Source organism: Callospermophilus lateralis, chromosome 11 (genome assembly GCF_048772815.1).
Source record: "Callospermophilus lateralis isolate mCalLat2 chromosome 11, mCalLat2.hap1, whole genome shotgun sequence".
NCBI classification, from domain to species: domain Eukaryota; kingdom Metazoa; phylum Chordata; class Mammalia; order Rodentia; family Sciuridae; genus Callospermophilus; species Callospermophilus lateralis.
Window position 1 is genome coordinate 6366303 of NC_135315.1, and position 11887 is coordinate 6378189.

General features: G+C 52.1%; 2 protein-coding genes across 11 annotated transcripts in view; one reads left to right on the forward strand and one right to left on the reverse strand.

The window, feature by feature from the left end:
- The window catches only part of Slc38a12 (solute carrier family 38 member 12), a 51373-nt gene extending 44062 nt beyond the window's left edge, over positions 1-7311 (reverse strand). For 2 of the 5 annotated variants that reach the window (XM_076869835.2, XM_076869833.2), the window contains exons 1-3: positions 7208-7296; positions 6425-6539; positions 43-164 (exon numbers count right to left, since the gene is read on the reverse strand). In XM_076869835.2, the coding sequence (XP_076725950.1) occupies positions 43-164; positions 6425-6469 (167 nt within the window). In that variant the 5' untranslated portion in view covers positions 6470-6539; positions 7208-7296. Of the gene's footprint in view, positions 1-42; positions 165-2703; positions 2773-6424; positions 6540-7207 lie in introns of those variants that run through there. The other 3 variants (XM_076869834.2, XM_076869838.2, XM_076869836.2) reach the window with 3 other exon arrangements.
- Positions 7312-7466: 155 nt separating this feature from the next.
- On the forward strand, positions 7467-11299 carry Nat9 (N-acetyltransferase 9). 6 transcript variants are annotated; one of them, XM_076870110.2, is made up of 7 exons: positions 7467-7594; positions 8120-8205; positions 9027-9136; positions 9679-9822; positions 10337-10396; positions 10577-10671; positions 10763-11299. In XM_076870110.2, exons 2-7 carry the CDS (start codon positions 8129-8131, stop codon positions 10895-10897), a joined length of 621 nt encoding a protein of 206 aa, XP_076726225.1. In that variant the 5' UTR covers positions 7467-7594; positions 8120-8128; the 3' UTR covers positions 10898-11299. The 6 variants fall into 6 exon arrangements, with proteins under 6 accessions (XP_076726225.1, XP_076726227.1, XP_076726230.1 ...); XM_076870112.2 differs by having other exon boundaries at positions 7467-7567; XM_076870111.2 differs by having other exon boundaries at positions 7575-7658.
- The last annotated feature ends 588 nt before the right edge of the window (positions 11300-11887 follow it).

Below are 11887 nucleotides of genomic sequence, written 5' to 3' on the forward strand. Positions count from 1 at the left end.
CAGACTCCCCCAGCTCCAGCCCCAGCCTTCCGCTGCCCTTACCTCATGAAGCCCAGGAACACCAGCAGGACGAGGCTGACCAGCCACCCGGCGGTGGCAAAGGCCTTGGGCATGGTGAGCGCCCCTGTGCCCACGATGAGGTTAAACATGTACACCAGCCCGACCTGGAACCCAAGGAGCGACACTCAAGCCCGGGAATGGTTAGCCTCGCCCCTCAACAGCTCCCGAGGGCTGCCCTGGGTGACAACACTGCCACAGAGACCTTCCCAGAGCTCCAAGGACAGGGAGGCAGAGGACATCTGGGTCCCAGGGAGCAGAGCTCTGCAACCAGGTGCTGGGGCCCTAACACGCAGACGACTAAGCGCCACAATCTGTGGGTTCTTTCCAGAATGTCTCTGGATTCCAGTCCCCTCTCTGCTGTCCTCAGGGCCACCCCCTCAGCATTGCAAACCATTCAGAGCTGTGTCACAGATGCCAGGCTCTGAGGACAGGTGGGGCGCTCGGCACAGCATGGACACGGAATGCTGACCTCCAAGAAACTTCTCTAAACTGCTGGCCCATGACTCTGTCCTGTGCCAGTCCTTGCCACTGTCCTTGGGGACATCGACATTCACGCTTCCCTTACTCTACCCCCACACCTCCGCACCGACTTCAGGGTTAAAAACAGTCAAAGCACGATTCACAGGCCACAAATCCCACCCTCTAAAGCACAGCACAGGGGCTTCAGAACTCAAGGTTGCTCTCGTCACACCTCCCCTCATCCTGTGCCCTCAGGGTGACCCCAGGTTTCAAACGTAACTCGAACTCAGCCCCTGACTCTAGTTCAGTTAGTCACACCATTTCTTCTCCCAAGATCTCAGCTGGAAAATTCCTTTCTGAGGAGAACCCCAGCTCTCCCAGGGCTTTCCACCCCCCGCTGCCTCTGCCCTCCAGTCCACCCCACCTGGGCATCACCCCCCGCCCCCGCCCTGCGCATGGTCAGCTGGTTCCACAGAGCACACGTTGCCCCAGCTTCTCGGGCCTTCCCCTCCAGGTCTGCCTGTCCACCCAGCTTGTGCCAAGGCCACACCTGCTCTTCTCCTCCCTGAGCCGAGCTGCCTGGAGATGTTTTCTTTGAATCATTGGATTGTCCCACAGCAAATGAACGGCCCCTTCACCTGGGGTCTGGCGACATCAGTTTCTTTCTCAATGGGTTTCTGGGTGTTCCCCATAGTAACTGCCCCCAAGCTCAACGTTTAAACTCCCAGACCCATGGCCCCATCACTCTCAGATGAGGGCTCCATTAGTTATTCCGTGGAGGTGACTGAAGTCGCCTGGTGATGCATGCTGCCAAAGCCTCTTTCCTAGTTCAAAAGATCAGGTCTATCCCCTTCCTATCTGTTCCCACCAACTGAGGGGCACTGTACCACCAACCTACATCTCCAGACTCCCCTATCCCTTTTTATTTTCAGGCAGGGTCTCACCAAGTTGCTGAGGCTGGCCTCAAATTTGTGACTCTCTTGCCTCGTCCCTCAGCCTCCCGTCTCTGGGATTATAGGTGTGTGCCACTGTGCTTGGCTCCTGCTGCCTTTAGGAACATATGCCATTACTCCTCGATGAGGCCAAGCTGGCACCTGAACCTCTGGGCTCATCCCAGCCTGGAACCCTCTCTTCCCACCAGCTCTTCCGTTCTGCCTACAAACTTACTTGACACCTTTAAAATGTGACTCTGACTTTGCTGATGCAAATTTGGGGGAAAGGCGGGCTCTCGCCTGTCCTTGGTGAAGGAGCTTCCTTCTCCAGGGCTCCAGAAACTTCTTTCTCTCTCTCTCTCTCTCTTTTTTAGTGTTACTGGGGGCCAAGCCCAGGGGCGCTTCACCATGAACTACATCTCCAGCCCTTTTTACTCTGAGACAGGGCATCACTGAGTTGCCCAGGTTGGCTCCAAACTTGCAATTCTCCTGCCTCAGCCTCTCAACTACCTGAGATTCCAGCATATGCCACCATGCCCGACCTTGAAACTGAACCTTGCCTATCATCAAGGACCCGCTGGCCTTCCTGCTGCCACACTGGCTGTTTCTTCTCCTCTCTGCACCTCTTCCTCAACAACTCAGTCCACCTGTCTGGCTTATCTCGTGGCTGGACAGAAGACTGTTCCTGTGGTCTCTGCCTTTCTTCAGAACTCCAGTTGGGCTGCTGCCAGGCACCTCCACCTGGACATCCCGGAGTGGCCTTGGCCTCCTTCCTTCTTCTCATGTCCTGGTGCTACTGATTTTGTTCCTGAAGAGTGTTTTGTGGCTCCCTCTAGCTCAGCCCTTCACGACAGGCCCCTTGTTGATCTTCCATGGCTTCACCACCTGTTTTGGTGCCTTTAAAAAGACAAACCCCTCCTCTCTGGGAAGCCCTGCCCGCCTCTCATTTTCACTTCCTATTCTTTGAAAGATGAATAAGATTAAAAAAAAAAGAAAAGAAAGCAGAAACAGACAGGGATTGTTAACTACTACCTTAGGATCCTTGGCTCAGGGGGAAGAGTTAGAGGAAGCCAGGCTTTACAGCAGGTGTCGAGTGGACACCTGAGTGCTGGACAGGTGGGCGGACGTCTTGCTGAGAGCACAGAGCTCTGCCCACAGTGCATTTATCCTTGGCACAGGGAGCCATGCTCTCTTGGGCCTCCTCCCACTGCCCTTCTGTTCAGCCCCTGGGGCCCATTCAAATGCTACTTACACCTCCAAGCCCTTCCCAGGCTCCTAAGCTCATCTTGCTTCCCACCTTTGCACCCCTGGAGCATAAGCCTTCTTACACCTGGTCCTGGCTTTCAGGTGCGGTGCATTTACCTCTTCCCTGCTACTAAACCCAAGGCCTGCGTGGCAGCAGGCTGTGCTCACTTCTTCACATTCTCAGGGTGTCTGAAAAGGCCTGGAGAGGAGAGCTCAGCTGGTTTTCACGGGACCCTGCTCAAGGTATCTTGCAGGTCTTTGCTGGCCTTCAGGATGGCAAGTTCCAGCTTCTCACAAGCAACTATGAATGTCTATAATGAGCTAACTTTATGACTAAACAAGGCACACATGGAGCTACGTCCTCAGGAGAGGAAGAAAACAAACTGTGGTCACTGCTTGAGAGAAGCTTAAAGAATCAAGGGGTTGTGACAAGGAATAATGGGAAAGCACTGGAAACAGTGCTCAAGGAAACCTCTGCGATGACATTTAAGGGGGGGGCAGGAAGGATGAGATGGCACCACCCAGACGGCCTCCAGGTACAACAGCCTTAAGTGGGAAAGAAGTGGGGATGTTCCAGAAGCTTCCAGGAGGCTGGTGGCTAAGGCACCGAGAGCCAGGCAGAGGAGGGTGGGATGCAGGAGTCAGACTGAGCAGCCCTTTGGAGGAGATGAGGGTTCCATGTTTTGGAGAGTTCAAGGCAGGACACCAATAGAACAGATCCCAGTGGCCACCAAGCACCTGAACCCTGCAGCTCTGCTTTCCGCTCAGTAGTTCTCTAAGCAGCAGCACTACTAAGGGACATCAGCCTCATTTCTTTGTGGGAAATGGTCCTGATGATGAAAATAAAGATAGGGCAAGGGGCTTAACAAAGGCACTTAGGCAAAAATCTTACGGGGAAATTAAATAGTACAAGAAGCAACTCTAAATTCCGGAATCTCTGAAGGTCTTGGCATAGAAAAGTTCAAAGGCCTATTATAGGTCAGGGTTTCTCAGCCTAGGCACCGTTGATATTTGGGTTCAAGATCATTCTTTGTGGTGGGGGCCTGTCCTGCACTGTAGGGTGTTTAGCAGCATCCCTGGCCTCTGTCCACCAGTTGCCAGTGAACTGCTCCCTCTGTCCCAAGCAACAGTGTCTTGAAAATCAAAGTGTCTCCAGATGTCGAATGTCCTCTGGGGGCAAGATCACCACCACCTGAAAACCACTCCTTTAAAACAGGCATGAAGACACAGGCGTGTGCCCAACAGAGACTTCAAATAAACCTCAATGAAGAGAAGCTTTAACAACTTTATAAGCAGTTGATTAGGGATAAACCATCTGTTGTTAGGCAGAAACGGGCAGTCATGTTTGTCTTGCTTTGTTGCTATTTTCTAGTTCTAAAGAAACCACTGTGTGCTTCACAGGGAACTTCTTCGATTGGAGGGCCAAAACAGTCCTGGTCAGCATTAACTCCGAGCTAAGCCACAGGCCAGGCCAAGAGGACTTGTGGGGAAGAAGGAAGAGGAAGGAGACCTTCTCTTTTGCTGGTCATGTGACAGTTCTGTGGGGCTACTTCCTGGGAAGAGTGGCAGGAAGCAGAGGAATAAGGTCCTACACAGTCCCCAAGGACGAGATTGTTCTGGATGAACTGGAGAAGGCGCAGCCCCTGGTCCCTGGAGTCTTCAGCAGGAACCAGCCACCAGAGGCATCCTCAGCAGCTACCCTTCTCTCAGGCATGATCCACCTCGTCCTGTGTTCTGATCTCATAACTACCACTTCCTCCTGAGCCACTCCTGTCCCCCCAAATAGGGAAACTGACACGTCTGTCCTGAGATCACTCATGGTGACATGTACAAGGCTGAATCATGTTCTTGGGTCCAGCACTGTCCGTGAGAAAGTGTGGCATCTGAGCCTCCTGGGAAGCTTGGCTCTGTCATAAACATTTTAAGCAGAATAAGTCAAGCTAAAGAAACCATCTACCTCTGAAGGGAAAAAGAACTCACAATGGAGTGAGGCAATACAGAGCTAAGGAGAGGCTGTGTCTTGGCAATGACTATGGGCTGTTTTGTACATTAATGAACCACGTGTCCAGTATCTTGGTCTCCTAAGGAAGTCAGAGCAGGGTTTTGCCCACACTGTGCTGAGCTGGGGATTGCAGGGCTTTAGAACAGCTTAGGTCGGAAAGTCAGTTCTATAGCTTATTTAGGTTCCACTGGTCTCACAGGGGATCAAGACTCATTCTCCAAGTGAGATGAAGGAAGAAAGCCTTCGGAAGGCATCTTCTCCCTCAAAACCCTGACCACTGCTGCCTGGTTACCACCACCTCACTCTGACCACTGGCCCAGCCTTTCCTGACCTCTCTCTTCACTTGGAGGATAAAATAATACAACATTTATTTGTGACAACTGCCCAGAGTTGGCCCTCAAAGACTGAGCAAAATAAAACCCATGGGAAATGAAAGAAAACAAAACAAAACAAAACAAAACAGAGCCTCCTGAAGTTTGCAGGCCTAACTCTCCCATCTCCTGCAGGGACATGATGACAAGTGAGATGAGCAGGAGAACAACTGGAGACACAAGAAATAGGGGCACATCACAGTGTCTTCCTCCCAGGACTCACAGAAATGACTCATTTCTTCATCCGTAAGTTCATAGACATTGTAGGAAAAAGCAGGGACTGTGGTGACCTTCAGGGATAGCATGGACATTTCATTGCTGATATAGGAAAATGGGAGCCTTTACATGATTCCACAAATGAGAGGGGCACTATTCATTCTATTCCAGGGACTTCCCCAGGTAAATTATGGAAGTGAGGAGGCTCTTTCATTGCTACCTGGGAATGGCACAGATGCATCAGGAAGACCCTGGAGGGAGGAAAGTTTCTTCTGCCTGTGGTCAGAGATGCTTCCTTACCCTATCACACCATGAGGCTAGTGTCTGTGACCTTTGCAGAAACAGAGGATGGATCCCCAGGCAAGAAACGTGGGTGCAAAGCAGCTGTGTAAGGCAGGTAAGCTGTAGAAGGAAGGCTCTGGCTGCTTAGGCAGTGCTGCTTTTCTCTGGGATACTTAATAGCAACATGAGTCAATTGTCTGATTATTCAAATGATTCTCTGGGAGCTCCAGGCAAGAGGGCTCTGTGATGTAATGACCATGACCAATTGGATAGTACATTAGAGAAGATAAACTGAGTGTGTGTGTGGGGGCAGGGGTAGTGGTGGTGGTGGAATGAGGGAGCAACACAGTCTCAGGACAGAGAGAAATCAATCATTCTAATTGTCCTAATTGCAGACTCCACCAGGCTACAAATGGAAGACTTTGCATTTGGCTGCCTCTTTCGCCATCTAAGACCATAAAAGTTGTGCAATTTAAAATTCATCTAAAGACCAAAGTAGTTTCAACCTGCTGAGATGAGTACACCCAAAGTCAACAACTGTCAATCATGGTCCACCTGAAGCATAGCACGGAATACAAGTGGTCGTAGCCCTGAGATAAATATTACAGAGAGTTAGCAAGTTGATTTTGTTCAGCTTGACAACTCTCTGAGAAGCATCTAAAAGGGAATGACCATGACTCATATTCTGAGACATGACAGCAGCAATGTGGCTCCTGCTACATCAAGTTCCCATTGTATTTTCACCAGGCTCTACTTAAACCAGGGCAATCAGGAGTACAGTTCACAGGAAGCAGTGGGCTTCTTTAGAGGCCAGGAGTACTGTGGTGAGCAAAACAGATTCTAAAGGTAAAACTCACGTAGGGAGAATAGAGCTCCCCGGTCTCTGTGATTTCACCGGCCATCTCCAAAAAACGTTAGGAAGGGTGGGCAGTAGAGGTTCCTTCAGCGCAGGGCAGCAGCTGTTGCAGCTCCCTAAGACAAAAGAGTACACTTCAGCTTTCTGATGGGCTGACACAGGGGTGGGGTAAAGTTTGCTACTGCTCCCTCCCCACCTCTTGTCCTTTTATTATTAACACTTATCTAAGACTTAAGTATCTGTCACAAGACTCATCCCGGAAGGAAGGGTTCCCTTGGTCAGAGAAAATCTAGGTAGTTGCTTCTAGTTTGCCCCTTGCTGCTCAGGGGACTACTCTATGCATGGATATTGCTTGGACTCCATTGATTTACGGGGCCTGCGAAGCCACTGAGTCTCACCCACCAACAGAGTTCTTTACACCCTCGGAGGTGCCCACTTAATTCCGGAACTGTGTGAGCTCACTACCACCCAGGGCAGCCCACAGAACTGTTTGCTACCTTCGCCTATGGCTGGGAGCTGGAGCTTTTCCAGATGGTCCGTCCAACATAACTCCCTGTCCCAATGTCTCTCTTGCTGTTCTCTCTCTCTCTCTCTCTCTTTTTTTTTTTTTTTTTTTTAAGCGGGGGCCGGCACTCCCCGTCCCCCCAACCAGCCATTCCTACCCTGCCTTAGGGTTCCCCATCCTCGAGCCGCCTTCCCTCCTCAAGTGCCCCTCTCTGAGCCTCTCCTTTGCCTTCCCTGCTGGAGGAGCCCCAAGTCTAATGCCCCCTCCATCCCATCACACCTTCACCCCCGGTCCGACACCTGCGGCACAGCTTGTTCGGGGCGGGCGCGGGAGCCGCCTCCGGCCCCTGTGCGGCTGCCAGCGCCAGCTGTCCCGCACCAGTGCCCACAACGCGCATGCGCCGGCGCTCGAACCCACCTTCCGGGCGCGCGCTTCGGGAGGGGCGCAGAGCGCTGATTGGGCGCCTCGCGGAGCCGTGGCCGGAATTGGCCCTGGCGGCTGCCGTCTGCGTGGCGGAAGTGAGAAGTGCGCTTCGCCACGCATGCGGGGTGACGGCTGCGGGCCGGGCGGGGAAGCGTGGCCAGTTGGGAGAGGCAGATTACCCGTGCTGCTGGGGACGCTTTCGTCGTCGGGGAATGGGTGTGAACTTGGCAGTTCCGGTCCCAGGTGACTGGAGAATCGAAGAGAGGAGCCTGTAGCGCCACACAAAGAGGAGGGGCCTGAAACTAAAGTGGGCTGGGAGGGCGGGCTGGGGGCGGGGAAGAGGGAGGGTTGCAGCCCCTTGGCTTGCACCCGAGGGAGGAGATGGGAGTTGGTTGAAGGAAAGGCTGGAATTTGATTCTGGGCTGGAGTCCCTGACTGAGGCAGGTAATGGGAGCATTGAGGATGAGTCTTGATTTGGTCCTTGCGTTTGATGGATCGACGTTCTGGGGGGTAGACGGAAGGGACCGGCAGGAATGGCAGACCATGCTTGGCCCCTGAGATGCGAGCCAAAGGTTGTTTAATTCTTAACCAAATCAGTTCTCTTTCTTGCAAGAGGTTTGAGAGTGGGTGTTCTTTGAAGTGTTTGGAAGGAAAGGACAGGAGGCCCTTTTGTCAGTTTAGCCCCACTCCAGTAGGAAAGATTTGGCTCACATCGTAAGTGGGAAAAAAACTCCGGGTTCTTAAGTGTTTGCTGTCCCCTACCTGCAGGCTGCTGCCATGAGGTTGAATCAGAACACCTTGTTGCTGGGGAAGAAGGTGGTCCTGGTACCCTACACTTCAGAACACGTGCCTAGGTAACCATGCACCTTACCTGGAGTGCAGTTTAGCCCCCAGGAGGGTTAAGTAAACAAACTTTCCTTGACACAGCAAGGAGACCTTCCTTAGCCCCAATCCCTCCAGCTGTAGCTCCTGGGAAGACATGTTGGTTGTGAAAAATAATTACATACAGGAAAAAAAGCTCAAGTGGAGGACAGTGATTACCTGAAAGAAGTTGCCCATTCTCTTTTTCTCATGTATGTAAGAAAGAAAAATTATTGTTTCATCCATTTGTAAATCATTGATATTTCATGGTGTCTGTGGATATGCTCAGTTCTTGGATACTTAACATATGCTTGTTCTAGAACACTCAGCTGATTATTTCCATTTCTTGAAAAGCCAGTGTGGACTCTTATGGGGAGCATTTGGCAAGTGTCTAGTTGATTGGGAAAGTGGTGGTATAGGGGGGTGTCCAATACTTGGAGTTTTCCTTTTGGGAATCCCTGGTGCCTTGTTTTTATAAGGGTCCATCCACCCTTTTTTGCTGAGGTCAGTTTGCCATATACTTCCCCTTCGAAATTTGAGGAATGTTTGGTTTCAAACTGCTCCTCTGCAAAGATCCCTCAGCCAGGATGTGAAGGTGGACAGATAGAACTTTTCCCACTTACTGTTCTTTTGTAAGACTGGACTACCTTGGGGCTTGTGTCCATTGCCTTCATAATTCTTGGGTCTTGTACGAGCCCTCTTTTAGCCCTGAGGGGCCCTGCTCCCTACCATCTACTTCTTTACCTTAAAAAATGTCAGACCCATGCCTCTGAATTAGCTCTGTGTGTCTAAGGACATCCCCTTTTCCCTGCAGGTACCATGAGTGGATGAAATCAGAGGAACTGCAGCGTTTGACAGCCTCAGAGCCACTGACCCTGGAGCAGGAGTATGCTATGCAGTGCAGCTGGCGGGAAGATGCAGACAGTAAGGAGGGCCTGGCCTTCCAAGTGGGGCAGCTGGCTCCAGAGGCAGTCTCCAGGTTCCCTCCCTTTCTCATCTCCAGCCAGTTCTGCTGGGGCCACAAAAACTTGTGAAAAGACCAAAAAATGCATGAAGCCCTTATACCCTCACACCTCCTGGGGTTGGTCCCTGTGGCTGACCCTTTTGCCTTCTTCCCCACTCACTGTACCGGGTTTGGAAGGATTTAGAGAAAGTAAAGCATTTTGGGCTTTACCTATAAATTTAGACCCTGCCCTCATGTCCCTCACAGCAGCCTCATGTGGTCACTGCCCCTTGGGTCCCTTGCTTTTTTAGAGTACAGTCACTATTTGGAGAAGGCTGCCTTTTCATAATGATTGAAGGCAGACTTGGACTTTGTAATGAGCTGAAGGGAACTCTGGGCCTCTTTTCTCCTCCTAGGCTCAGAGGTGCTGGTGTTCTGTATTTCTCTGGCTTGGGCATGAACACTGTCCTTACCTCTCTTCTCTGGGGAATAAAGGTGATAGCCCTGTTACCTTCCCCCTTAGAGTGCACCTTCATTGTGCTGGATGCAGAGAAGTGGCAGACTCAGCCAGTCCCCACCGAAGAGAGCTGCATGGCAGGAGATGTGAACCTGTTTCTCACTGATATAGAAGACCCCACCCTGGGGGAGATTGAAGTCATGATTGCAGGTTTGTTCCGCCTGGCCCTCAGATCTGCTAAACCAGAGGTCTGCTGAGCTGCTCAGGACACTCAGGAAGCTCAGTGGGGGGCTTCGTGGTGGTGAGCTAGCTTATGGCTAGGGTGGACTGACCCCATCCAAGCCTGGGCTTTTCCTTCTGTTTGTCACTTTATTCCTTATGCTTCAGGGTGAACCTTTGGTTTTAAGGCCCCTTCTGTAGGGTGGGTGAGGGATCCTTCAAAATAATCCATCTTCTCTGGAGCGTCCTGCCATGCTATAGGAGGGCCTCTCCTGTTTCTGGGACCTTGTTCCTCAGCTCCCCCTAGGGGCCTCTGACCGTCCTTCACCTTTATGACAGTGTAGGGGTCAGCTTTGGAGTCAGATTGCACCTCTTCCTGGTACAATCTGGTGCAGAACAGTAGTGGTAACCCCACCTCCAGTGAGAACTCAGTGAGCATGTATCTGTCAGGTGTGCACACTGTAGCCTGGCCTAGTGCCAGCTGCTGTGTCACTCTTTCTTGTAGAGCCCAGCTGCAGGGGCCAGGGTTTTGGCACTGAGGCTGCTCTTCTGATGATGTCTTACGGTAAGGAATTCTAAGCGGCTGTGTGGGGACAGGTGGTCAGGCCCCAGCTGAGCTTTCTTCACACTTGAGGGTGGGGGGCAGGTGACAAGAGCCTCCACTGCAGATCAGGCCAGGAGGGCAAGGGGGTGCTAGCGAGGGGGCTTCACTGTGCTCTTGCCCTTCTCTCTGATACCTCTGGAGGAGTGACTAAGCTGGGTCTGACCAAGTTTGAGGCTAAAATCGGTCAAGGAAATGAACCCAGCATCCGGATGTTCCAGAAACTTCATTTCAAGCAAGTAAGGATGTCAGTGGGCAGGTTTCAATCTGGGGTGGTTGTGCTGGAACTTGTGGCTTAACTTCGAATGTCCTGCTCTCTCTGGCTCACAGGTGGCTGTGAGCAGCATCTTTCAGGAGGTGACGTTCAGACTGACCATGAGTGAGGCCGAGCGGCAGTGGCTTCTGGAGCAGACCAGCCACGTGGAAGAGAAGCCCTATAGAGAAGGGTCCACAGAGCCCCACTGACAGCCAGGCCTTTTGGGCAGCCACTGGGGCCGCCCACTCCAGAGTCCAGAGCTCTGCACGGGAGACAAACGCACAGTGCCTTCCCTCCTGCTCCAAGCTGGAAATCACCTGTTGGGGCTCTTCAGACTCAGACCAGGCATGCTGTGACCTCCTGGATTGGCAGTGGCCAAAGACTCATCTCCCCTCCTGGCCATACTGACACATGACTCAGATTCCCCTGGAGTGGGTGGCAGGAATCCACTGGAAAGGTCAGGGTGGAGGTGGGAGCTGGAGGGGCCTAGAGAACCAACAGTCTTGGCCAGGCCCAACCCTTCAAGGCCCTGGCTGGGAGTAAAGCACTCGGTCTGGTTAGCTTCCCTTGTTTTCTCATTTGGCTTGCAGAAAAGATCTCCCAGGAGCCCAGTCTCAGTCCCTGTTTTATGTGGGAGGGGTGGCTCCGTCCTTGGCTGTCAAAAGCAGCAGGCCAGTGTGACCATGAAGTTTGACCTGGAAGGGCCCCTCAACCTACTGTCCTTGTGTTTGGTTTTAGTGGCCCAGCCCCTCAACCTGTGTCCTTACCTTTTTTGGAGCTAAACAGCTCTAGCTGTATCATTTTGGGGTATAGCTCCTTGTGGCTAGATAACAACCATTAAGAGAAGTTTGGAAGCCCTTGCTCAGCTGCTGGGCTGTGTGAATGGTCTCCTGGAGAGGGCATGGTAGGTCTGTCTGTCCTTCCTGCTCCTCACTTTCTGCCCAGAGGGCCACTGCACCTGGCTTGGCCATGAGGGGGCAGCAGAGGCACAGGTTCGGAATGGCCTCTCCTGGCAATAGCTGCTGAAATAGCTGCTTACAAGAAAGCCATGCTAGGTCCCCACTTGTGGGGGTGTAACCTCTTGAGTCCTGTCCCCCCACGGCCTGTCATCATCTGGGTTGCCCATCAAGAAAGACCAGGCATGTTTTATAACAACCATTGGTTGGGCCTGGTGGTGCACACCTGTCATCCCAGTGACC

Bases quoted from the DNA above. Each gene is read 5' to 3' on its own strand.
- Nat9 (XM_076870110.2), top strand. From the start codon at position 8,129: ATGAGGTTGAATCAGAACACCTTGTTGCTGGGGAAGAAGGTGGTCCTG. The intron at 9,137-9,678 runs GTAAGGAGGGCC...CTTCCCCCTTAG, and splicing joins CTGGCGGGAAGATGCAGACA to AGTGCACCTTCATTGTGCTG. The intron at 9,823-10,336 runs GTTTGTTCCGCC...TCTTTCTTGTAG, and splicing joins GATTGAAGTCATGATTGCAG to AGCCCAGCTGCAGGGGCCAG.